General features: G+C 63.0%; 2 protein-coding genes across 4 annotated transcripts in view; both read left to right on the top strand.

The window, feature by feature from the left end:
* RPTOR (regulatory associated protein of MTOR complex 1) overlaps positions 1-26,138 on the top strand; it is a 204,266-nt gene that overhangs the window by 160,359 nt on the left and 17,769 nt on the right. For 2 of the 3 annotated variants that reach the window (XM_039859512.1, XM_039859510.1), the window contains 11 exons: positions 389-463; positions 3,083-3,148; positions 3,466-3,657; positions 3,969-4,109; positions 6,303-6,420; positions 7,217-7,357; positions 7,685-7,843; positions 14,350-14,468; positions 17,120-17,223; positions 17,589-17,772; positions 19,142-19,252. In XM_039859512.1, the coding sequence (XP_039715446.1) occupies positions 389-463; positions 3,083-3,148; positions 3,466-3,657; positions 3,969-4,109; positions 6,303-6,420; positions 7,217-7,357; positions 7,685-7,843; positions 14,350-14,468; positions 17,120-17,223; positions 17,589-17,772; positions 19,142-19,252 (1,410 nt within the window). The remainder of the gene's footprint in view (positions 1-388; positions 464-3,082; positions 3,149-3,465; positions 3,658-3,968; positions 4,110-6,302; positions 6,421-7,216; positions 7,358-7,684; positions 7,844-14,349; positions 14,469-17,119; positions 17,224-17,588; positions 17,773-19,141; positions 19,253-26,138) is intronic. The other variant, XM_039859511.1, reaches the window with a different exon arrangement.
* LOC120600163 (uncharacterized) lies at positions 8,755-14,017 on the top strand. Its single transcript, XM_039859513.1, has 2 exons — positions 8,755-12,888; positions 12,925-14,017. Exons 1-2 carry the CDS (start codon positions 12,560-12,562, stop codon positions 13,955-13,957), a joined length of 1,362 nt encoding a protein of 453 aa, XP_039715447.1. The 5' UTR covers positions 8,755-12,559; the 3' UTR covers positions 13,958-14,017.

Below are 26,138 nucleotides of genomic sequence, written 5' to 3'. Positions count from 1 at the left end.
AGCGAGACCCTAGGAGTTTCCACGGGGCTGGCTCTGCGGGAACCAGGGGTGGTTGCAAGTGTCGAGTGTGTCCAGCTCCGAAGGCAAGAGGCAAACGCGTGGGCCCCAGGATGACAGGGGACTTGGGCAGGGCTGCGGGGACGGAGGGGCCCTCCAAGGGAGCCGGTGCAGTGGCCCGGGTGCCCCACCCAGCCTTTTCCCACAGCCGAGGGAAACGCATCTGCGAGCGACCATTCTCTTTTTTCAAATGAAATTGGACTTGAGAGGAGAAAATGATGAAGGCATAAAACATCCCTTGCACGCTCATTGGTTCACACGTGCTGGGAGCACAGCGAAGCCCCTTCCCGACACCGCACTGACTGTCTCCCTGTGTCTCTTCTCTCCCCAGTCGTGCCAAGCTGACCTGGTGAAGGACAACGGTCACAAGTACTTCCTTTCGGTCTTGGCAGACCCCTACATGCCCGTAAGGACCAAGCGCCGTTCTCTCCCGGACGGTCTCGAGATCCGTCATGTCTCCCTCTGCTCACACGTCACGCTGTCGTGACACGTATGAGGGCTCTGGAGAGGGGTGCTCCTCGCCAGCCCCCACCCAGGCAGAGGCCACGACACGGGTGGGCCGTGCTCCAGGGGTCACGTTTACACGTTCAGCTGCCGCCCGCCCCCCCGCCCCCCGCAGACAGCACTCTTCACGCAGCACGTGGCCCCGGCAGCTCTCCCCTGTCTGAGCGGGAGGTTGCCGGCCGTGATGTGCTGTCGGTTTGGTTTACATCGGTCCTTTTCCCTGGCACATCTGCATCGCGGTAGAACCCGCTCGCCCCCACGTCCTGTCAAGTGGTCGTATTTGTAGGCGCTGTACACCTGTGACGTGACGCTCTGTGGCCAGTGGAGAGGCAGGAAGGTGACGGGCTGACGTGCCATGGGAATCAGGAAGGGGGTTGGGAAGGGAGGAAGCGCTCGAAAGTTTCCACTTTAAATATAGTAAATTGCTTCAGAAAGTAGTAATCCACGAATAGTACATACAGTGACTCGTGTAAACATTTGAGAGTTAACGTCTCCGTCCCGTCCCCCCAGCGCCCAGCGGAGTAGAGAGAACGGGGTCGGCGACCTTGGCCTAAGGCAGCGTAGCAGCCCCTCTGCGGTCTCAGGCGGCTCCCGGTGTATAAGGGACGTCATTTAACCCTCTCTTTGGTTTTCCAAAGTAAATGAAGGTTTTTCGAATGACAGGAAGGTAGATAATCCTTGTGCTTTAACCTAAGTGCAGCATTTAAACACCGTCAGAGGCAGTTAAAGTCATGCGCTGAGTTCTGGAAACAGTCGCTCCCCGTTGCTCAGGGTGAGCAGGAAGACAAGTGAACGGGAGGAACGCTCAGTGCTGAAACACGGTGAGGCACCGCGCCCCTCGTCACCTGCAGACACTGGAGCTTGAGGACAGCGCCAGATGGGAAAGAAAGGGAAGGACACCCCCAAACGCCGAACCCGGCAGGGCCAGAGAGCAGCCACGGCGGGGAGCAGCCAGGATGCCACGGAGGCCCTGGGGCCCCACAGCACGCGGACCGCGGCCTGCCCACGGGCACGGGCCTGAGCTGGGGCCCTCTCGGAGACCGGTGCCCCGCATAAAGCCAGGAGCCCGTGAGGCCTGCGCCCCTCGCTGAGCAGAGTGGGCAGAGCCCCTCGTCCCACATGTCAGAAAAGCCCCGGGGCCACTGCAACCTCAGCATCCGCGCCCAGGCGGGTGCGCGCCAGCGGCCGAGAACTGGACGCGAAGCGCCTGGGGCCTGAAAGAAGCCCAGGCAAGGCCAACCTTCAGGGACAGGTCCATGCCGGACCCACGAGACACGCTGGGAATGCTGCCTGCTGCCGATCCGCAGCCAGGGGACCAGCACCGAAGAGAGCTGGCACCCCCAGACTAAAGCTAGCAGGCTTACCTGAAAAGGACCAGCGCCAATGTGAACGTGCGTTTAAAACGAGTGGATGACGTTTTCTCATCCTCCACGTCAGCGGGCTCTCTGAGCAGCTCGGCAGGGGGGCCGGCACCATCACCAAAGCCTCCGTACGTGACTTCGGCAGGACGGACCCCGCCGGTGAGAGGACCGAGGAGGAGTCGCCTGGAGCGGTGAAAGGTCACTGAGAGACGGGGGTCGGGGGAAGCAGCATCCGGACCAGTTGTGGCTGAGAACTCCCCACATCTGCAGAAATGAGTTTTCAGATCTGAAAAGGACAACGAAGCTCGAATCCACACACAGAGTCCCCACGGCCAAAGCAGGGATGGTCAAAGGCAGAAGTGACGGAATCGGGAGGGGGAGTCTGCAGAGGCGGAAAGGTGACCCCGCCGGCAGCAGCGACCAGGCGCAGGGCGCTGCCCGTCACCCCAGGGTTCTCCGCCCAGCAGAGCTGCCACGACAACGAGGGTGGAGCCCGCACGTCTCCGGAGAATGGGCAGCTCCGTGGCCGCCCCCGCTGCTCCAGAGGACGGGGAACCCAGGGGCAGAGCCGCACGCGGGCGCAGCTCAGGAAGCGTTGGCCTTCGGCACGAGAGTAACCGTCGCCAGCTGGAGGGGTCACGATGCCAGGAGGGGTGGCGGAGTCAGGGTGCCATCGGCCTGCATCAGTCCAGGCAGAGGGAGACGCACAGAGAGCTCAGCCCAGACTTTGCTCAGTGTGCGTGCGGAAAATGCCAGGCACCAAGCCGTGGGAGCAGACCGACGGGCTCACAAACCCGTGGAGGACGGGGAGGAGGGAACGAATGTCATCCCTCCCAAAGACGACCGGAGAAAAGGCAGCAGCAGGCAAGGGGGCGCCGGGTCCCTGCGTGTTACCGCCTCGCGCTTGACCGGGGCGACCGGGAACAACACAGCCTGTGACGGCGCACGCAGCCCTGTACCGTCCCCTAGTGTCAGTAGTCTAGTCGGACCGTCTGTCCCCCAAGGGACCAGCCAGAGCTGTCACACCCTCTCCGAGACAGGGGAGCTGGCCATCACTATAATTCTGGTCACGTGCGTTGGGAGGGGGTGTCCCTGTTGTGCTTGGGGACCTCGAGCCCCGCGGGAAAGTGCGAGACGGGGGGGTGACATCTGTTTTCCAGGCTGAGCACAGGACCATGACGGCGTTCATCTTGGCCGTGATCGTCAACAACTACAACACAGGGCAGGTGAGTGTCAGCCACCCTGTGCCCTTGCAGAGGCGCGGCCCAGGCCACGCGCGTGGGGGCCAGGGCACTGCTGCTCCGAACGTCTAAAGAAACAGTCCTCCGTAGAGGGAGGGCGACGAGAGCACGCCGGTGCCGGGGGAAGGCCGCGGAGGAGGGGGCCTGCACCTGTGCTGAGCCAGCCGGGCGCAGGCTGAATAGAAGTTGGTGGGACTTAAGACGTGGAGCATCGTCGGGAGTCCAGCCCGCACCGCTCCCCACGCCCTGGCCGCGGGCAGTCCATTGTCCACCGCCCACCGCGTGCCCTCTGCCCTCTCCAGGAAGCCTGCCTCCAGGGGAACCTGATTGCCATCTGCCTGGAGCAGCTCAGCGACCCCCACCCCTTGCTGCGCCAGTGGGTGGCCATCTGCTTGGGGCGGGTCTGGCAGAACTTTGACCCGGCCCGGTGGTGTGGGGTGAGGGACAGCGCTCACGAGAAGCTCTGCAGCCTCCTCTCAGACCCCATTCCCGAGGTGAGTCGGTCCACCCTGGTGGCTTCCGGCCGAGTGCGGTGCTGCTGACCGCCACCTCACTCCCACAGACCACCGTCCCCCGCAGCCTGTCCCGGCCCAGCCCTCGTCCCCTGACCCCCCTGACCCCGTCCCGCCCCCTGATGGAGGGCGGGGTGCCTGGCTTGGTCTCTGACTCCAGAAGTTCCCACCTGTGCAACCTGTCACCAGCCCCTCAAGCCAGGGCCACGAGACGCCCAGCCCCCATTTCCGCTCCGTCCGCGAGGGGGACCACGCGTGCGTGCGGGGCTGTGATGTCGTGCGTCCGTCTGCAGGTGCGCTGCGCGGCGGTCTTCGCCCTCGGCACATTCGTGGGCAACTCCGCGGAGAGGACCGACCACTCCACCACCATCGACCACAACGTGGCCATGATGCTGGCCCAGCTGATCAACGACGGCAGCCCCGTGGTCCGCAAGGTGCGCTGCAGTGCCGGGTGCGGGCCTGGACTCTGGCCTGGATGCTGGCTGCCCGCAGCCCGCGGCCCCGTGGGCGGGTGCTCCGATGTTCGCTTCTCTCCAAGTCAAGATTCGCCCGGTGCCCGTGGGTTTGCTTCCCTGAGGGCAGCTTGAGTGACAGGCTCCTTCCTGTCAGGCGACACGTTCGCATCACCGAGACTCAGACAGCAGTGGGCCACAGATGGGTGTGTGGGTGCGCCCCCGCCCCGCCCTGTGTATGTCAGCGGCTGAACAAAACCGTCGATGAAATCGAAAATTTCCTTTTATTCGTCTGAGTGCAGAAATACCACGCGTGGCCCGCTGGTCCTGAAGGCCGAGCAGCCAGGAGCTGGGGAGCAGGGGCGGGGGAGCAGTGCGGGGGGCCAGGTGCGGCTGCAGCGTGGCGCGTGGGGAGGCGGAGGGGGAGGCCGCGGCCCAGGCCGCTGTGGGGAGCCTGCCTTCCCTGCAGCGCCTCGCACTGCACTCTCCGCAGATGCTGAGCGTCTGGCGTTCCCGGAACAGCTGTGTCAGGCCCCGGGCCCTCCCCTCAGGGAGCTTGTGCTCCAGGGGGCGACAGCCAGCAGCAGGCCTGGTAGATACAGTCAGTGGGTGACGCTGCTAGGGACACGCGAAACACGGAGGTTTGGGGAGGGCAGGATGGCAGCGGGCGGAGAGGGGTCACCGCCTCTGAGCGGGGGGCCGGGACGCCGCGCTGAGACGCAGGCCCTCGTCCTGGGCAGAGTCCTCGTGCCCCTGGCAGCTCATCTTGTTCAGAGCCGCAGGGTGACGCCGTCATGGTCCACGGCACGCGGACACCAGCGCCGGGGGCCCGAGGGTCCTGACCTCAGCTGGGCAGGGACCAGGCTCTCAGGCCTGCCCGCACAGCTCCTTTTTCACGTGCGGCCCGTTCTGGACGCCAGCTCTGACCGGTAGCTGGGGACCAGCTGCCGATGTTCACCAGCTTGTGCAAAATGAGAACAGTCAGGCGATCGTGGCAGGGTTTCCGTAAAGTCGCTTGTATCGGTAGGAAGAGGGTCACGGCCACGTGTGTGTTAGTGATGACAGCGTCCTGTCCTAGATGAGGCGGCGATGAGGGCCGAGGCAACGGTTTCGTCTGCTGACTCGTTTAATGAGCTCACTTGATAACATCAAAGTCAGCAGATTGCTGTCAGCCTCCCCAATCGTTTTGAACTTGACCTTGTCCACTAAGTACAAAATCCACACCGTCCTGTCAGCAGCCACACTCTACTCATCAAGCAGGGCCAGGCTGGAGGTGCAGGCTCTTGATGCCCCGTTTCCAGCCCCACCTTTCTCGAGGCCTGAGTGGGGGAGCGACAGACAGCTATGGCCCAGTCCCACACCCCTAGTGAGGAAGGCAGGAGGAGCCGGAGCCCTTTGTTCTGAGGCCACGGTCATCTGCGTCAGTAACCGGGGACCACAGAGGTGCCCTTCTGCTCTGGGGGGCAGCGCCGGGCGCCCGCCTCCCGCCTCCCTTTCTGCTCACCTGGCTCAACCTGAGGCCAGCGGAAGCATCAGAGGCCGTGCCTGGCCGTGCCCAGGGCGGGTCTCTGGCGGAGAGGGTCGAGGTCGGGGACCGTGCTTCCGCCTGGAGGGTGTTTGCGCTGGGACATGCACCAGGGACGTTCGGGGTCCCCTGGCACTGTTGTAGCATGTGCCGCTGCCCTAAGGGAGACGTGTCTGTGTCCATCCCCTGAGACTGTGGCGGGCAGGCCCAGAGACCCGGAAGCACTTCTCGTCACCTCCGAGAGATGGACTAGCAAGTCTGGACATCTTGCCCGAGTGGAAGGGCATCTGTGCTTGTCAGACGGGACCCGCTTTCCCGTGCCCCGAGGCCAGAGGGCGTCAGTCACGTGCATCCTCCCACGTCTCCCGTCGTGGCACTGGTATCCAGCAGTCAGCAGCCACCGTGTCGGGTGTTCTGGTGCCCGCCTCTGAGGTCCCTCGTAGCCGGTGGCCCCTGGTCCTGGCCTCGCTCGCTCATTCAGAGGCTTCTGCTCACACTGGACCCCCGAGGGCTGCAGCGAAGGGACAGTCCCTGCTGCTGGCACCTGTGTTTTCTGCGGTGACTCGAGCATTGAGCGCTAACTTGTAAGTGTCATGGCTTTCCCCATCTCCCGGCCTCCAGTAACTGTTCTCGTCCCCTGTCCCCGGCAGGAGCTGGTGGTGGCCCTGAGTCATCTTGTAGTCCAGTACGAAAGCAATTTCTGCACGGTGGCCTTGCAGTTCATGGAGGAGGAGAAGAACTACCCCCTGCCCTCGCCGGCCACCACAGGTGCGCGTGGCCGCGGACGCCGAACGGGGGCCTCTGGGCAGAGCTGGCGGCGGCACCTCCACTGTGCCAGACGCCGGCTCAGATGGGAAGTGCTCGCCGTCTCCTGGCACTCGGCGGAATGGAAGGGGCAGGGAGCGGGGCGGCTCCGGCCCCCGCCTCTCCTCCGTTCAGCCTGGTTGGAAAGCAAGTTCGCGGGGGGTGGGGGGGGCAGTGACGGGGACTAGAGGACAGCGCGTGGCCGCGTCCCGTGGCGAGTCACGGTGTCACGTTGCCGTCGGTTTCACGGCTCGGCGAGTCACGCTAGGCAGCGCCCTCTCTCACACCTGCCGTTTCCCGGGTTGGTGTTCCGTCTTCTGGGGCCGTGCCTGCCCCCGGAATGCAGCTCCCCTGCAGGAGGGGGGCCGTGATCCGCGACGAGGGCCCTGGGCGTTAGAGCGTTGGGGGAAGCGAGGGATGAGCTCGCTCAGTGCGAACAGCCAGCACGCGGGAGGGGACATGAGCAGACGGGGTCCTGCCGGTGCCAACTCGGAGCGCCTGCTGCTCCCGGCGAGGCCGGTCCTGCCGTGCGTGGTCTTCCATAGCCAAACGCTCAGAGTGACGAATGTGGGTTGGGTCACCTATCCTTTAGCCAGCCAGGCTATTCTTTGTCCAGCTACCCCAGCGCCCATGTGACAGAGACCCTTGCTGAGTGACACTCGTACTTGGGGAGCAGCCGCAGTCACCTGCCCTAGCTGCCAGCTGACAGGGAAGGTGCTGTCTTGGCCAAGCCCACCACAGACCCTCTCCTTCCCCACAGAGGGCGGGAGCCTGACCCCCGTGCGGGACAGCCCCTGCACCCCCAGACTGCGCTCCGTGAGCTCCTATGGGAACATCCGTGCCGTCACCACCGCCAGGAACCTGAACAAGTCTCTGCAGAACCTGAGCCTGACGGAAGAACGTGAGATGCTGGCGCTGGGCGTGCGGTTCGGGGGCGGGGGTTATGTGCTGACGCTTTTCAGCAGGCCTCGCCCTCCTCTGCGGACAACGTGTGCCCTGCAGGGCTGGAGATTGTCGCGGGCACCCCCAGTCACCGTGGTCCCCCATGCAGGAGCCAGCCCGGCACTGCCTGGCAGGCCGGGTCCCGAGGCCCCGGGGAGTGAGGGCTCAGTTGCAGGGCCAGTCGGGGTAGGGGGCGAACCCTAGGTTCCCGTCGCTTGCTGCCGACTGTGAGACGGGGAGGGGGATCTGGCATCCGCGCTGACCCCTCCCTGTGGTGTCCGGCCAGCCGGCGGCTCGGCAGCATTCTCTCCTGGGAACCTGAGCACCAGCAGCAGCGCCAGCAGCACGCTGGGCAGCCCGGAGAATGAGGAGCACATCCTGTCCTTCGAGACGGTGGACAAGATGCGCCGCGTCAGCTCCTACTCGGCCCTCAACTCCCTCATAGGTGAGTGCGGCCCCCACCGCCCCGGCGTCCGCCCAGCCGCACCTCGACGGCAGAACCCGCCACGCAGAAGTGCGGGGTGGCTCGCCGTCAGCGGCGTGAAGGTTCACGCACTCCAGTCTGGACCCGATGGCACTTGACAGGTCTGGGCCAGCAGCTGCGTCGTGCTCCCTCCTGCGGCCCTGAGGTGGTGGCTCCGCCACAGGAGACGTTTTGGTTGTCACAGCGGGGACAGAGCAGGGGCCACCGGCACCTGACAGTCAGTGTCACCCCCAGTACACAGGCCCCACCCCAGAGAATGGAACACCTAGTGTAAGACGAGGGTCGCGAGTCCCTCAGGTGTCTGGGTGCCGCTGGCCCGAGCCCGTGGGCCCGGCGGGGTTTCGTATGGGAAGGTTTCGATTCAGATCCCGTTTCCGTGACGGCGACAGGATTTTCAGGCTGTCCGTTTCTTTGTAAGGTAACTTCGTTCGAGACGTTCTATTTTCCTAAGATGTCCGTTTCACCTCAATGCTCTCATTTATTTCCATAAAGTCGTTCAGGACATTCTCGTGACCTTAATCTCTGCTGTCTCTGTGGATTTGTCTCTTGTTTTTATTTCTGTTACCTGTTTGCTTTTTTTCTCCTTTTTCTCGGTTAATCCTACAAAACTTTAATTTCTTCGGCGTTTTCAACTTTCGCTTTGCTGACTTAGTTCGTCGTTAGACCTTTGTTTTGTGTTCCGTTTTCGTTAGGTTTTCTCGTCGTTTCTTTTCTGCTCCGGAGCTGGAGCGGAGGCTGGCTCGCGTGCGCCCCCTCCCGTCCCGTGGAGCGGGGTCTAGGCCTGCGCCGTCCCCTCTCCGCGCACTCGCTTGCTTTCGCCGTCAGCTCTGAGCTCCGGCCCCTCTGCCTTAGAGTCCACTCTGTCTGCTTCGTGTGACAACGTCAGCGTTTCCTGCCACGATCCTCCGTGTCGATGTCAGGGTCTGAGGGGGGAGGGCAGCCCAAGCGCGCTGGCCAGTGGCCTGTGTGAGCCGCAGGACACCGGCCCCTGCTCCGCTGGGAGAGGACCGAGGACGTCTGCTTAGGCCCCGCACCGAGGGTGTCGGGCGTCCTGAGGTCTGCGCGGGCAGTGGTCTCCAGAGGCGGCTGTCACGCCCCCTCCCCAGGTCGTCAGGACCAAACGCACCCGCATCACAGGACTCAGCTCAAAAAAGCGTGAGTGCGGGTGCTCGGTCACCAGTAAAACACGGTCTCCGTCCGTCGCAAGACGTCTGCTTCGCGCCGGAGTACACTTCCAGCGGCGTCAGCGTCGAACGTGGCGGTGAAGGCCCAGGCCGGCCCACAGCAGACTTTGAACACCTCAGTCTGTGCGACTCTGCGTCCTGTTCCTACTGAGATTTCCCGCGGTAAGAAACGCCAAAGAAAAGGAAGTGGAACGGAGCCGTGTCGAGAACACGCTTCCCCACGAGCCCCACCCCCACGTCGGGATGACCCCCGCCCCAACTTCCACGATAGACCCGGCCCACACTCCGTGAGGCGCGAAAGTGCGTGACTTCGGCGTGGCAGGGGGCAGAAGCAGCCAGAGACGGCGGGCAGACGGACGCGGCCATGTTCCAGCGGGACTCCATTTACGAGCCGGAGTTTGAATTTCATAAAATGCCCACGTGTCACAAAATATTGTCTTCCTTTGGATGGTTATTTAATACTTTAAAAAGTAGAAAAGCCGTTCTTGGCAGGCAAGAGTACAGAAATGAGCAGCCGGCCCCATTGGGCCAGGCCAGTTTGCCAGGGGCTCCCGCGCATCCCGTGTCGGGCAGCCCCGGGCGGAGGAGGCTGAACACGCCTGCCCGCCCTTCCCCGAGCATGAGGCTGGGCCGTCCAGTCGGCACGTCTGCATGAGCACCCGGGCACCCGCACCAGAGCACACAGGTGCAGAGTAGGCATCTGAAGTGCCACAGACTCTGAAGCTGGCGTCCACACCAGGAATCCCCCTCACCCAGCGGTGAGAGTGGAACTCTCTGCCAGTGTCCAGACATCAGGGTCCGACCATCACGTGCTTCTCACCACCCTCCGCCCCATGACCCACCCTTCTTTATGACGTCATGCTGCACAGCTCCTGGCCCTGGTGCCAGCCGAGCGCCTGCCTCTCAAGGGGCAGTGGCGGCCTGTGCTTCCATCCGCTCCCCGGTGGGAGCCTCGCCCCAGCCATGCCGAGGGAGCGAGGTGGGACTTAGTTTCTGTTCTGGGGACTCAGGACCCAAGGGGCATGATGGCCGGTGAGTGCACTTCCTGCCCAAAAGCACTGGGACCAGCGCATGTCAGAGGCCAGTGTGCACGTTTCTGCTGTGCCTGGTGACAGTCTGTAGCACTAAAGTGTGTTACCATGGCGATGGGTCCACGATGGAGCTGAGGCCAGGAGGCAGGGTCAGGATCCAAGCTCGGCGGTTCGCCCAGTTGTGTATTCACTGGACGACCAGACCTAGGTTCAGGGACCGACGACACCCCGCCCAGAATCGGGGGCCTGGGACAACTCCCCTCAGAGAAGAGACCAGAGCAGGGACCCGGCCGAGAAAGCAGGCACTGCCCGGGGCACCGAGGCGCCAAGCGGACCCGTCTCCAAGCGGGGATTCCGGGAGCCTCATGCGTACGGTGGCTGAGCGCGTGTCTCCATCGAGGATGGCGTGACCCTCAGGAAGCGGCGTGGACCCCTTCTTTCTCTTCCTCCTCGAGGCACCAGGAAGCACCGGGGCGGAGCCCTTGGCGGGGCCTGCAGGGCCGCTGAGTGCCCACTGCGAGCAGGGTGGGCTGGAACCACAGTCGGTCCCGCCCCGTGGGAGGGATGAACAGCGCTGTCACTCGCTGGCCCTGGATTCTCACGTGCTCCTCGTCACTCTGGTGTCTCTTGAACACGTGAGGAGGGTCACTGAGGGCTTTAGGCAGACACGGCGGGGGGCCCTTCCTGAGGGTTCCCCGTCCCTGGGTCCTCAGCATTGGGACAGGTCCCCACCTCCAGCAGGCAGAGGGGGCATGTGAAGGCGTCCTCCTACAGGGGCCCAAGGGCATGGGCACTGCCCCTGGGGAGGCCAGCGACAGGAGGGCCATCACAAAGGGGCAGATGCAGAAGCCGGCCAGGGACTGGGTCCTGGAGGGGCTCTCAGCCCCCGGGCCCCCGACAGTGACGGAGCAGGGGGCCCATGAGAGCCAGGACAGGTGGCAGCTCCCGCCTCCAGGGAGACTTTGGGCTCCTTCCTCCGAGCCGCTCCACCAGCAGGGGACATGGGGACCCAGAACTGCCGCAGAGCTCTGAGCAAACACCCCTTCACCTCACACTAATCGGGACGCTGTGGCCGTCGCTCTGAGGAACAAGCCCTGAGACCATTAGTTACCGGCTCGCACTGCGTTCAGTCTAGACACGAAAATGGGTTCCCGGCACGTACGGGGAGCTCAGCAAGCGCCAGGCAGGCGCCCATCTGAGCAGCCAGAGACCAGAAGCCTCCCGTGTCCTTGTCCCTGGGGGGTCACTCCGGGGCCTCCCATGTATGGGACACAAACGTCTGGACGGGCTAGTTATGTAACGGAGAGGCCGAGGGGATTGTGGCGAGGGGCGACCGCGTGCCCTAGTTTGCTCGCCGGTGCGTGCTTGCACCGTTCCTTACGGTCAAGGGCACAAACAAAATGGGAAGTTTTAGTTCCGTTTCGAATCACGGACGGTGTTACATCAGAGTTGAAGTCTTCTGCAGGAAAAGCAGCGGTAATAAAAACAGCCTTCCTAAGTCAACGGTGACAGCAGCACGTCCCCCACGCGCCCCACCTGTGGTGCCCAGCACGGCCCACGCCTTCACCAGGGAGGTCCCAGCGTCCAGGACCCAGAGACCTCCCCCAGGCCTGCACTCACCGCCCCCACCGTATGGGCCAAGGTCACAGCCAGGAGGGACTGCCCCGCGCCCTTGCTCCCATCCAGCCCAGGGCAGCGCCCAGGAGGGGTCTGTCCACTGGAGTTGCTCTCAGGAGACCAAAGGCCAGCGGCTCCACGCAGGTGCCCAGCCCGCCCTCAGCGCCAGTGTCCTGCCCTGTCCCCGTCTGCCATCTGCAGCCAGGCTGAGGCTCGCTGCATGTTCCCTCCGCCCGAGTGTCCTGCCACAGCTCCCTGTCGCAGCCGGCCACACTTTGGGGAAGTTGCTGCCACGTGTCGCTCAGAATCCAAGAGCCATGGAGGGAAAATCTGCCCCGAGGCCATGAAGAGCTTGAGTCGTCGTGGGCACATCGAGCGGGCTGGTGACGGCGAGGGACGCCCCGCTCATCCCACCCACGTGGGCTCCTCTCCCCCGTCATGTGCCTCGTCCCCACAGCTGTCCCAGAGCGGACTCAGCCCACCCTCCTCCTCTTTAAAAGAAGCGAGACGGGAGATCGCCTATGAGGACAGGGAAGGAGGTCGGAGGGACCCCCACCCTCACCCCGAGGGCCTAGCCCGAGCTCAGCAGCTTGTGGGGACTTGGGTCCGAGTCTGGACAGTGGCCCAGGGTCATGGAGTTTGGTCAGGAGGCTCCGTTCTGTCTCACGGGTGCAGGAGAAGGCGCGTGGCTCATGTGGATAGGTCACCTGCACACGGTTGTCTCCAGGTGCGAGTGAGTTTGCCTGACACGTCCCACCTCCCTGGCTCCAGGCCCAGGCTGGCCGGAGTCCTAGAGGGTGCCACGTCCACCCTTTGTCACCGTGACGCTCTCAAGCCCCTTCCTCATGCACGGAGCACCAGAGCTGGTGCCACGCACACGGGGACAGTCCCTGGAGGGCCCTTCTGGCCACAGGGCCTGCCCTCACCCCACGGCACTATCCCGGGCTCCCCTGGGCGGCCGTGTGCCGCAGGCACCTGGACACCGAGCAGCTGCCAGCACCTGTCAGCCATGGCTGAGCCAGCAGTGTCCCCACGCTGTGGTGGCAGAGCCGCTGAAGGACAGTTGCGCCTACTTCTTGGGACATGTCTGCAGTGTCACCTTGGGAGGGAGGTTTGTGCGCAAGAGGCCAGGCTCATTCACCTCCGTCACCCTGACAGGTGGAGTGCGTGCCAGGCCGGCCACCGTGTACACCAGAACCCACTGTCCCAGGCCGGCCACCGTGTACACCAGAACCCACTGTCCCTGGTTAGTGGGAACGAAGGGGCGCCACCTGTCCCCTGCGGGTTGGAAGGTGTCAGCTGAGGTGAGCTCACGTGTGGCTGTGGGTGTCTCCGGACGGCCCTCGCACAGAGCTGGCTTTTACTGCCCGGTCTCCTTCCTCATCCGCACGTGTCGCGTGAAGCCCACTCCGTCTGAGCTGTCGCATTCACCAGGCGGGGAACACTTCACCCCGACAGCGCTGCTGACGTTCAGGCTCCTCAAGCCACCCTGGCAGGCTCACGGGGAAGGCCAGCCAGGGGGGATGGGACCCGGCAAGCTCACGGGGAGGGCCCGCCAGGGGACATGGGACCGTGACTTGGTGAGACCCTCCTTCAAACTCTTGTGGAGCAGGCTCATGCTTTTTAACCAATTGTCCAGCCTCCCGCAGAACAAGGACATGTTGCAAGTGGCGTGTCCCCACCAGACTTCCTGTCCTGGGGAGTGTGGGCCACGCCTGCCCGGCCCCCAGGTGCACCCCAGGAATGAGTGGGTGCCAGGGCAGCACCCGCTCTGCTCCTCCAGCCCTGCCCGGCCTCAGCCTTGGCCAGCTGCTGTCTCCACCCCTCCCTCACCCGCCCCCATCTCCGTCTTTGCCTGTCTGGATCCGTTGCGGTGTGGACACCAGACCCACAGCTCCGTCCTGGAGGCACGCACTCCGGCCTCAGCCTGCACTGTCCCCACGCCCGGGCGCCGCTCAGCTCACTGCCGGCCACTCCAGCATTACCTTTGCTTGACATGCCCCGGTGATGGCCGGGCTGTTTCTCCCATGCTCCAGCGTCCTCCGACATGGCTGGCTGACTGTCCACCCTGCCAGGGCCTTTCCGTGCCCCGGGCTTCCTGGCCCCCGCCATCCGGCCCCCCGTCTCCCACCCGGTGCTGTAGCTGCCCGGGCGGCACGGTGTCACAGCTTGAAGAGCAGACGGCGCCCACACCCTTCGACCTTCAGGGTCTGGGCCTGTGTCCCCCCCGTGGGCCCGGCTGACAGCCCTGAGCTGCCCTCGCTGAGCTGGCCCTCAAGAAGCCACCCTCCCTCCCTCCACGTCCACAGCTGGCTGCACCGCCGTGCAGGCTATACCCGTGGAGAACACACAGGAAATGGTGTCCTGGGAGACCTGGGTGCCTCAGATTACGTCATACACACTCTCGTGGTCCCCTGGGAGCTGGGCGCCCACCGGGCAGCTCAGGCCCGGGGTGGACATCCTGCTCTTTCCCAACTCGCTCTTCCTTCTGGGAAGATCCCGCCTCCGGAGGCAGGCCGAGTGGGAGGACGCGGGGCCTCCCTCCCTGACCGTGGGGACCGGCGCTCGGAAAAGGAGCCGCCCGGCGGCCGCGGCAGCCGTTGCCGCTGAAACCTGTCCTGTTTGTCTTTCCTAGGGGTGTCGTTCAACAGCGTCTACACCCAGATCTGGAGGGTCTTGCTGCACCTGGCCGCTGACCCCTACCCGGACGTCTCTGACCTGGCCATGAAGGTGCTCAACAGCATCGCCTACAAGGTACGTGGGGGCCGGGCTCCGGTGTGACTCAGAGTTCGTGTCCCCTGAACCACTGACGTGTGGCCTTGGCTGGGGCGCCCTGCACTGCGTCTCCACGTGCTTGTCAGGGCACCCGGTGGCAGGTGACGCGCAGACCCTCTCGGTGTCTGGGTGACCTACGGTGATGTCCCCTCTCCATTCCTGGTGCCAGCACCTGGGGGTGTCTCTCGCCCACGACCACAGGACACGTAAACAGCCACCTCGTGGTGCTCCCGTTGCCTGTCCCATCAACGCACTCGGTCTCCATCACTCCCGTCTCTGCTTGCCTTGCATTTAATTTGCTCTTCCGATTCGATCGTTGAGATGGAAGCTCGGGTCACAGAGCCCCCATCAACCGCAGGGCACAGGGAGCAGAGGCGGGTGACGTGTGTGTGTGCGCACACGCACGCACATCGTTACTGTGTTCACACTGGGCTAAGGGTACATCTGACCCGAGATTTCAATTTCAACAAAACGGTGTGTGCTCCTCTGAACAGCTGGCCTGCACCGTGCACACAGCTGCCCGCTGTCCCCTCTGACTGGCCGGTGAGGAAGGGACCCCCCGCAGGCCGCTTCCTGGCGCGTTTGCTCTGCCAGAGGTTCAGTGCAGCCAGGGCGGTGGGAGGGTTTAGGGTGTCACACCCGAGGGGGCTCGCAGCGGACCCCAGGGCCCCACAGACCCTGCTCGGTCCCAGACCCGGGCGTCCAGTGGGCTCACCATCGTTTTCTGTCTACTTTTCTGGCGGCGGCTCCTCATGGAAGCAGCAGCTGGGGCCAGCACAGAGAGGCCACTTGCTGGAAAGCTCCTCACCCAGCCGGCCACCTGCCCCCTGAGCCCCCTGTCCCCACACAGTCCCTCGGGGAAAGGGGGCCCGCTTGGCCGCCTGCCCGGGGTCCCCTCCCACCCCGTTCACACCTAGCCCACACCCAGCCAGGATCAGCGAGTAAATGTTTGCTGAGCAAACAGCAGTTGCTGTGCTCAGACAGCTCCGTCTGCGCCTGGAGCCCCAGTGGCCAGCCTTGGGGCTACAGGCGTGGGAAACCCCTGAGCCGGCCGCCTGCCTCAGCACTGAGGGTGTTGCAGCTGGGACGGTCAGACAGGCAGCCGCCGTGGCCGAGCAGCACGTCGAAGCCCTGCAGGGCCACCCACCACCCCGAGGGGCCCCGCTGAGTCACCGCGGGCTCCCACTCGCTGTGCTCCCTGGAGCCCCCCGAAGGGGCACAGAGGTAGCAGGCAGCGTGGGAGGGCCCAGGAGACGTCCCCAGCGCAGAGTCGCGCTCAGCCAACGCTCTGCCAGTGTCCTCACTTCAACCCCGAAAGCTCCGTGCTCGCCGTCGCCCGCCCCTGCCTGTCGGGAAGCCTCTAGGGGACGCACGCTGAGTTTAGAGTTTCTTGGCTAAAATTCCTCTTCTCTTTTCAGACTTCTCGAGGGATGGTTTTGCTCTCAGGTTTTGAGTGTGTGTGTGTGTGTGTGTGTGTGTGTGTGTGTGCTGGCCGAGTGAAACACCACAGCTAAAGGAAGTTCACAAACTAGAACTTTTGTAATTCAAAAACTTTTTTCACACTTAGGGCTGGTTGTGGTTCAGTTTATCTCAGAGCGAGGGGCATCTGGGAAACCTGCCGTGGTGGCGTTTGCGGTGTTGGTTTCTGTGATTTCGTGTCCGTCGGCCGCGCGTAGCTGCGATGTCCCATAGCTGAGCGAATGAGCACAGCCTGCAGGTGGCCACCAGCGGCCAGGCCAGCATCCCGCTGGCAGGTCAGCCCACCCAGGCCAAGGTCCTGCCTGCTTCGCTGGGGGGCTCCCGCACCCCGGGAGCCGTCTGCACCCACCACTCCACGCGAGGGGGGCGCCCACCTCCACGGCATCAGGCCCTTCTGACCCCTTCCCGCGGGCATCCGTCGCCAGCAGGGCCCGTCCAGATGTCCAGTGTGCTCCAAGCAGAATGTTGGAGAGGGGGCGTGGCAGGCGGCCAGTCCCTAGCGGAGGGGCAGAGACGCCTTGTGCTTGGCGCCTCCTCGTCGATACCACCCCAGCGGGCATCCGGTCTCCAGATCCACCCAGAATTCTACCGAAAAAATTAAAACAGCCACTTTCCATCTGAGCGACAGTCTCGAGAGGGCACAGTCCTCGGTGGCGAAGTATCCAGCCTGGGCTGTGTGTGTGGGGGTGAGCACCTGCACTGTTGTGTCCGTGCTCTGAGCTGCCCCTGGAATGTGAACGGCGCGAGGCAGGTGCCCTTTTCCAGGAGAGGGAAACTCCAGCCTCAGGAGGAGGGACAGTGGCTGGTGGGGTGGGGAGGTGGCTCATGGACTGAGGCACACACAGCCGGCGTCATTGGAACCACCATCAGCCTGGCCTTGGGCTATTGCAAGGATGGCCGCCCTGGAGCTTCACTGGACACAGGCAGACGATCCCTAGAAAGGCAGGAGCGTCACCTCATCTGCAGGGTGACGCTGGCGGTGTGTTCAGCTGGGGCCTTCCACTGGTGTGTGAGAGTTCTTGGGTCAGGAGGCCTTGTCCGCTGAAGCCTCTCAAAGGCCACTGCCGACCTGTGCTGTCCCGCAGCGTGGCAGCGTCCCCGTCACGCGTCCCCGTCACGCGTCCCCGTCACGCATCCCCTTGCTCTTTCAGGCCACCGTGAACGCACGGCCTCAGCGCATCCTCACCGCGTCCTCGCTCACCCAGTCGGCGCCTGCCAGTCCCACCAACAAGGGCGTCCACATCCACCAGGCGGGGTGAGTGCTGCCGCCTGAGAGCACCCCGTCCCCAGGACACCCCCACGCTCCCTGCCACACGTCCGCGTCCTCCCTGTCGCCCGCGTTGGCACCGCGTGGCGGGGGCTGCGCATGAGCAGAGGGCAGCGGGCACGTGCACCTGCTGGCTCACTGCCTCTGCCGCGCCTCTCTTCAGGGGGCCCCCAGAACCCGCAGGCGGACGCACGAAGGGCTCGTGAACCGGGCATCAGCACTTGGTGTCTGGAAGTCACGCCGACGGGTTGGGGACCCAAGGTCGGCCGAGCCGAGGGCCCTGGGCCCGCTGGCCACAGCTCGGTGGCAGAGGCCGGGCTCCGGGTAAGACGCACGCTTCTTCCCCACGACAGAGGCTCCCCACCCACGTCCAGCGCGAGCAGCTCCAGCCTGACCAACGACGTGGCCAAGCAGCCGGTCAGCCGAGACCTGCCCCCCAGCCGGCCAGGTGCTACTGGCCCCGTGGGGACCCAGTACACCCCGCATTCCCACCAGTTCCCCCGCACGCGGAAGATGTTCGACAAGGGCCCGGACCAGGTGCGGACGCCGTGGCACTAAGACTCACGCACGCCCCGGGGTCCAGATGCTTCGTTAGGGACACCCTGGGCCTCGCGCCCCGGGGGACGCGGGGTCCCTTCACGGTGGCCCCCAGTCCCAGGGTCTCCGTTCCTGGCAGCCTCCCCGTGGCGGGGTGAGCACCTGCCGCTGGTCTGCGTCCCCTTGGCGGGCGAGTGGCGTTTCGCCTCCCGCCCCAGCCGCGTGTGCTGAGCTGTCTGCTGCCCACTCCACGAGCGTCCACTTAGGCCACCGACGTGGGCACGCCTCTGCCTCGGAGCGGGAAGAGAAGTCTCAGGAGACGCTGGCAAGGACACGGGGACGTGTGACGGGTGACGGTGACAAGGGGGACACGTTACGGGGAAGACACGTAGCTGGGCTTTTGCCGCCTCGTCTGGACTGTTTGCCGCTTTCTTGGCCAAGGGCGCATGGCCTAGAGAGGTGCCTCAGCACCCTGAGTGCCACCATGTCACACCCCGCTCACCCACAGTCACCGTGACCGCAGTCCTAACACAGGTCACAGCCCCCGCAGGGTGGCTTCGGAGCAAGAGGTGCACACGTACCCCCTCCACCCAGCTTCCGAGGCCACTGGCCTCCAGCCGTGGGCACCCAGGACGAGCTCATTGCAACCTCGGGCTGGACCCTACGTGGGCAGCCAGGCAGGAGCCACGGGCGCAGGGGCCGTGACCCAGGTCCTGGTCCAGCAGAGCAGCGCTGTGACAGGCAGCGGCGTGCGGTCCCCCCACCAGGCAGGAGTGAGACCCTGTCACTGAGTCCCACCTGTGGACTTTCCTCTGGGCAAGTCTTCCCTGGGTGACGAGGGTTCTCTGTGAGGGTCACCCGCACTCCGGCCACCCGTGCGCCGTGGGGACACCTCGCGCCCAGCCCCGTGAGGCAAGCTCCCCTGTGACAACTGCAGCAGGTCGTGGACCGATGCATTGTCCTGGGGGCAGTGCCGGGTGCTGGACCACACATAAGTCCTGGTGGCCTGTGCTGTTGCCACCTGAGCCTCTGCCCTCGTCAGGACGCCAGGTGGCAGAGGCCTGTGGGGGCGGTGGCCCAGGGCCAGGGGCACATGCAGCCAGCTCAGGAGGGTGGCAGCCGAAGCCACCGCGCCGGCCCCGGGTGACACAGCTCCCCGTGTGCAGCCGCGGGCAAACCCCAGCACGGGTTCCCAGGAGGTCCATCCACTCGGGTCCCGGTCACCAGGGCACAGCAGTGAGGGCAGCACGGAAGGCTCCCGGGGCCAGAGCTCTGTCCGCCTCGTCTGCAGGGCGGGTGTGGGAGGCGCACAGAGCCGGGGGGGGCCTGACTGACTCGTTTCTCTTCGCTCCTTTCCAAACACCCGAAGACGACGGACGACCCGGACGACGCCGCCGGACACAAGGGCTTCATCTCGGCCACGATGCAGACGGGCTTCTGCGACTGGAGCGCCCGGTACTTTGCCCAGCCCGTCATGAAGGTACCGTGCACCGTGCCCTGGGCTTAAAGGGTGTGCTCCCCACGGCTGCCCGAGCAGCTGGGGTCCCTGAGCCTCGCTCCCCTGAGAGTCCAGCGTGTCTGGGCTCCTCTGCTCAAGCTGACCGTCCAAAATTCCCTGGGTTTGTTCACTGGCACCCTCAGCCGGCCACTCACTGTGGCCCCTCCGACCTCGGTGGGGCCGCACAGGCCATGTCCCTGAGCCGTGACCCAAGGCAGGTGGCCAGGGCCGCCCAGGGCCCTGCCGTGCCAGCCACCTGTACCACCCTTCTGGGGCTCCTGTCCCACTGCATTTGCCGCTGTTGAAGGGTGACGCCAAATTGCTGCCCTGGTAGCTGGAGCTGGCAGCTAAAATAAAGCAGCAAGAGAAACAGACTTCGTCTGCTCTCCTGTCTTCTCAGAAAAGCAGAAGCCTGCCATTCCTGAGCTTGTCCGCGTGAACCGTACCGTTTTGTCTTCATTGGCAAGGTCACTCCAGGCCTCTGACTTCCCCCACCCCCAAGGGCCGCCCGCGGCCTGTCTCCAGGCCGTGCTGGGGCGGCTCCACGCTTTGGGACTAAGCTCGAGGATTTTTTTTAAAGACTCGCCCACTGGGGCCAATTCTGACACGTCTGGCTTGTTCCGGGGGAATACCTCTCAGGTTTAATTCTGCCACAGTCGTGACGGGAAACGTTCCCGTCACTGCAGATTCGAGCCACACACTCAGGGTGATGGGGCGGCTCAGGCAATGCCGTGTCAGAGCAGAGTCAGGAGCTGCGGTGTTCATCTTCAGCATCCTCGTCTGCCCCCGTGCAGATAGATAAGTAGAAGTCACAGCTGGCCCTTGACCGCACGGCGGGCCCCCTGTGTGGGCTGTGCCCGGGACGGGCGTGTTGACTCCTGGGTACAGCGTCCCACCCACTTTCCCCTTTCCTCGGAGGGATACGCAGTTTTGTCAATAAAAACACAAGAGTGGTCATTGTCAGTGCCCAAGGCCGCTTTTAAAGTTCTGATTTCTTGAGCCCCTTTGATGAAAAAGGGAGCAGCATTCTTTCTCATTTCTTAACTCGACCCAGCTTTTCCAGAAAGCAGTTTGGTGGGAAGCAGCAGGAGCCTTAGCTGCCGTCCCCTTTGACCCCGTAACTCGTTTGCTAAGATACGGACTTAGGGTCGTAATCGGAGACGTGGATGATCTGTGTCTTATTTACAGCGGCGAAAGCTGAGGACCACAGGACAGTGGTTACAAACAATGAAAGCGTGATACGGTATTTTTGGAGCTGTTTAAAAACAAAGCTTGAAAATTAATGTCATAAGGGAACGCTTATGATGAAACTTTTAAAGAGAAATGAAAGCAAGACACAGCTGGCTCCAGTTTCTCACAGTTGTAACGTGACGTCGTTTACGGTCATAGTTACAGACGCCGAACATGCCCGTGCCTGTCCCCAGGACATAGACTGGAAGGGGACAGGTGACCCGGCGGAGGTGGCACTCAGTTTGTTTCTTCCTCAGACGTTTCTGTCTTTTCTGCACTTTCTGCACGAAGACAAAGCATTTTCACAGTCAGAAAAGAAGTTTTAGAGGAAGGAAGGTTCACGGCAGCTGTGCTTCAGGTTCTGGCCAGCACAGCGTGTGGCTGGACCAGCCCGTGTGCTGCCGCCGACTTCAGGTGGCCGCTGTGCGCGGTCCCCCAGTCACAGCGCTCTGCCGGGTGAGGGAGGGAGAGCAGGCGAGTGCGGGCTTGTTCCGGGGCGCTGGCCCTGGGACGCTGGCCCTTGAGACCTGCGGCTCAGCACAACGGAAGCGCAATTTCTCGCCTCCCACGTGGCGGGTGGGCCGAGCTGCTGGGAGCTCCCGGCGCCCCGGGCTCACCCTTGCCACAGCGTTCGTGGCTACAGTTTGCAGTGATTTCTCGGGATGGCAGTGAGGGAGCGGCTTCCTCAGAGCCTTCGAAACATGCCTCTTCTCAGTCATCTCCCTGTGACAACAGGGAGAAGTGGCCTCAGTTACCCCAAACTCATTCCTCTTCAACTTAAAAATGAGTTTGATTTTCCCCCAAGGATTTGCCTGCCTCTCGTCAGCGCAGCGTATGGGTCTGGCGTCGGGTGCGCCTGAGCGGGTCGTGGCCGAAGTCCCCAGAGACCCTCGAGGGGTGTGTGCTCAGACGTCTCGCCCACGCGCAAACCCAGAGCCAGCATCCGGCCTGAAGCCAGCACCCCAGCCTCCCTTGCGTCACATGCAGCCCGGAGCCCATCGGCCTTCATGTCCTTCCGTGCGTGTGCCCGGAAGTACGTCTGAGGGTTCCCACGGGGGATCCCGCGTGTCACCAGCACGGGGACGCCGACTGTCAGCCTAGTGGTCTGGCCCGATGCGTCGTGCCGGCTCCCACGGTGTGAGCCGTGAGGTGGGAGGAAGTGGCCCCCCTAGACCGGGCCCCCTAGACCCCGCGCACACAGACGCAAACGCGCGTGGTCGCTGCGCCCGTGACGCACTCGGGCGTCGGGACGGGGTGCACTCCCTGCACCCTCGGTGGCAGCCGGAGCGGCGGCTCCTGAGGCGCCACTGACGTCTCTTCTACCTCAGTGAGAGACCTTTTCTGAGAACACGTTTGGTCTCATTATTAATTTTTTCCTCGTTTTTCCAAGTGGCATTCACAGAGCGTTCTTTTATTAATTTAATTAATCACCTAGTGACACGTTTGTGCGATAAAGTACGTTGGGAACCTTTTTATTAACCCGCTTCACGTGTGGCTGAGAATAGCTCAAGGTAGCGCTCAAAAAGGACAGAGGAACCGCGACCCTAAACAGCCTCACGGGGAGCAGAGTGACACCCCGCAGTCCAGCCGAGTGTGACTCACGCCAGTGGGAGCACCCGAAAACAATGGCAGTGACAGCTTTTGCTGGCCTTTTGTCAGCTCACAGGCAGATTTCTTACAGGTCCGCGTGACCGCAAAGACAGCCCCCTAGCCGGGTGACAGCCTCTCGCCCTCGGTGGCTCAGAGCTCACACCCGCTCTGGAGAGAACGTCACGCGTGGTCCACCGCGCGCTTTACAGAGAGACACGGAAGTTCGCCCTCATCACGCAAGTAGTAGGGTGGTTTGTCACTCACGGGTGGACAAGCTTCAAAGACCGATTTTGTGCAGAGGTCAGCCTGGAGGGGGGGCGGACACTGTCGCTGGTGGGAAGATCCTGGCGCGGTGGAGGGCGGTTCGGCGCGCCCTGAGAGGCAGGCCCTAAGGCCACTGCTGGGCGTGGACGGGCGCCAGCATGGGTCACAGGTGCCCCTCACAGCGCTGTCCGCAACGGCGGACGTTGGAAACAAAACAAGAACGTTAATCAGGGGACTGAGCGGGAACGACGCGCCCATGCGAGCTGCGGCTCCCAGCTCGGCCACGGGGCCCGCGAGCACTCGCTTAGGCGGCTGGGTGCAGAAGGCCCTTTCCACGTCGTGCACTCTGGGTCATTTGGGGTGTTTTAGACCGATTAGTTTTGTAATTTAGAACAGATTAAATGTGGTGTTTAGTTACAGAAGGAGCTGTCAGAGCCGATCAGCTCACGCTCGGACATTACATGCGGCGTGAGCACCAACAACCTGCTCACAGCCCGACGCCCGGCCGCGATGGCCCGGCCCCACGGGGACAGGCCGTGGGCGTGCTGCAGGTGACGCGTGATTAAATCTGCACATCTGTGGCGCTTTTAAAAAGTGCACTGAACTATTTTCTTTAAACCTCAAATTAAAAAATACTGGTAAAATCGAAGTCACCCATAGCACGCGCGCACACGCACACTTACGCACACGCGCACTTACGCACACACATGCACACTTACACACGCACGCACGCACTTACGCTCACGCACTTTCACACGTGCACTTACGCGCATACACGCGACATGTGCACACACACGCCATTACGCACGCATTTACTTTACTCCTTACATTACATACACCGCGACGCATATCTTCCCACATTGACGCGACGGCCTCGTGACGACCACACACACACACTTATGCACACACACGCATGTACACACTTGCACACGCACACTCGCGCACGCACACACACAGCGTATCCTGCATACACTGCGCTCTGTCCATTTGTCACTGTGCCGTGAACACTGAACTCCTCACGTTGTCACATATTCGTCCATGAAAATGTCTTTTTCTGGGTTTTCCTACGATGAATGACAGCGTACGTGACATTCTTGTACATAAACCTTCAGGCCGACAGAGCCTGAGAGTGTCACTTGGTCTCCCCCTCAGACTATTCCTCGGTGACTTAGTTGGCTATGGCCTCGATTGTACCAGGGGCCACCACACCGTCGCCAGCTTCTGAAACGATGCCAGGCCTTTCCTGGCAGGCTCAGGAGGGAAGCAGATAGATAGAGGCGGATCCCGCAGGCGCAGCCCGTGGGGCGGGCAGTGAGGTGGGGGCACCCAGCATGCTGCCATGCTCCCGCCTGCTGGGCATCGCCCACCCCGCCTGTCCCCAGATGCGCCGGCCGGGGCGCCAGCCCCCGTGCATCCCATCGATCGTCGCTGGGTTGTAAACAGTCAGTGACTGAGGTTTCGCTAGGTCAGACGCGATCTCTCTTTAAAACAAACAGTCTGTAAGCGGAACCGTGTTGAAGGACGCTAGAGGAGACCAGAGTTAAGTGGAGAGAAGTTGCGCGTCCACGCACCCGAAGACCTGGTGTGGCAGGAGTCCCCAAGAGCCCCACAGCTTCAGCGCCGTCCCACGGAGACCCAGCCGCCTTTTTCATCATTACGTTGTAGAAGACGACAAGCTGAGACGGAATTTCAGATGGAGCCGTGAGGGACCCAGAATAGCACTAAAGGGGAAAAAATGTCGTAAGAGATAAAGCGGAAGGACCCGGGCTTCCCGGTTCCGGGGGTCACTGCGTAGTTGCAGCGACAAGACCGTGGTGCCGGCATCGGGACAGACGCGGAGATGACTGGATGGGGCGACGGTCCCGGAAGATACCCTGACATCTCCACGTTGCACCCACAAACTCCCGAAACCCAGTACGAAACAGCAAACCCAAACCATCCTGTGCCTGATGAAGGCAGTGAGTTTGCAGTTAAAACCTGCCAACAAAGACAAAGCTCGGGCCTGCAGTGTCACCGGCCAGCCCTGCCAGAGCTTTTAGGGACGCGGCACCAGCTCTACAGCAGCTGTGACAACGTGACAGGAGGGCCGCTCCCCAGTTCACTGCAGAGCCAGCGCCACTGTGACAGCAAAGCAGCTGAAGAACAGAAAACGTCCTCCGTGAACGCGGACCCAGAACCCGCAGCGTGGCTCCAGCGAGTCAAATGCAGCCGCACGCAAAGCGGGCAACTCCCTGGCGGCCGAGCGGTTCCATCCCAAGGACGCAAAGTGGAGCCAACATATTTTAGGCCAGCCCCGTGACACGGGGCGGAGTGTGTGACAGCAGCGGCCAGAGCTCATGGCCGTGACGGTGAGCACGCGGCACCCTGAGCAACCGCCAGGCGCCACTGGGACGAGCGGCTTTCGCCAGATCACAGGGTGCAGGGAGGGGCCCTGACACAAAACCAGTTGTGTCTCTGTACGAACCATTGGAAATTGAAATTAAACGGTGGTTTCACTGAGCATCTCCATAAAAAAAAAAAAAAAAACCCCACTCCAAATATTTGTCGGTGAGAATATAAACCAAAAAAAAACACAGTGCAGTAGGATCCGAACACCGGGAAATGGAGCGCTGGTGAGGACTGGGCGCCGGGAGCCCACAGTGGCCGTGCTCAGACGTCGGGCCGGGCGCTGCCCGTGCTGTGCAGGCGACAGAACCGCAGGCAGAGGCCTCAGCCTTTTGTCGATCGACAAGCTTATTGGGAACTTCATGGGGAAAAGCAAAGAACCGAAAGCAGATTTCGAAACGGCCCGAGGGGGGGAGAACCATGCTGTCTGACTTTGGGTCTCACTGCGAAGCGGGCGTCACCGAGCCGTGGCGCTGCGTGGTCGACGGCGAGACGGAGCCCAGTTGGCAGTGCGGCTGGGTCCAGCAGCTGCCAGGACGCGGCCAGTGGACGGAGGAGGGGCGGCCTCAGCGGGCGGCGGTGGAGGGGGCGTCGCTGCAGCCGCAGCTCGCCTGCTGGCCGGGAGAAGTGGACCACAGCCCATTTCCCGCACGTCCTCCGAGAGCGCATCTCGGAGCCACAGCCTGGGGGTGAGGCCAGAACCACGAGCATCCAGAGGAAAGCTGTCCCGGCCTGGGCTTAGGCGACGGTTTCTTTAATGAGACTCTCGTACAGGAGGCCCAAACTGTACAAGAAAAAAACGGCAAACTGGGTAAATTCATCACCGCTTTTCAAACCACGCTGCTAAGAAAGTGAAAGCAGAGCCACGGGCTGCAGAGGCGTGCGGCAGGTCGCACAGGCAGGTCGCCTGTCAGCTGTCGGTATCACATCTCCGTGGGAGGGTCACAGTGCAAATCGGTTCCTGTCTGAGCAGAACACACGTGATTCTCACCCCGTCACAGCGTCACCGACAGTCACACCCCTCAGGCCCTGTTTGAGGACGGCCCGGCGGAAGGAGGGTCTGGGCCCATGTACTCAGAGGCGTTTATTCGGCCTGAGAGGGGCCGGTGGCGGGAAGAGAGAGCGCGGTGACAGTTATGACCGCCGAGCGGGAAACGGGCTGCTGGCAGGCTGCCGTTGGTCCCTGCCCTGAGCCGCAGGTGTCACGTCCCCTCGTCTCTCTCCCTCCGCCCCGTCACCTGTGCCTCTTACACTGCACCTGAAGCGTCCGTTCCTGCTGGTGTATGTCCCAGTGGTTCACAGCAGGTTGTCCCTAGACAGACACACGTGCCGGGGACAGAGCCACCGTGCAGTTCAGTTCTGAAAGTCCCTTCTGAGCTCGGGCCCGGATTGGAGGCTC

Source organism: Pteropus medius, unplaced genomic scaffold (assembly GCF_902729225.1).
Source record: "Pteropus medius unplaced genomic scaffold, Ma_sr-lr_union100, whole genome shotgun sequence".
Lineage (NCBI taxonomy): Eukaryota > Metazoa > Chordata > Mammalia > Chiroptera > Pteropodidae > Pteropus > Pteropus medius.
Note: the sequence above shows the minus strand (reverse complement) of the source record. Positions and strands in the feature narration are given on the sequence as shown.

Coding starts and splice junctions, on each gene's coding strand:
- LOC120600163 (XM_039859513.1), top strand. CDS start 12,560: ATGCACGGAGCACCAGAGCTGGTGCCACGCACACGGGGACAGTCCCTG. Junction 12,889..12,924: donor ACAGGTGGAGTGCGTGCCAG/GCCGGCCACCGT, acceptor CCACTGTCCCAG/GCCGGCCACCGTGTACACCA.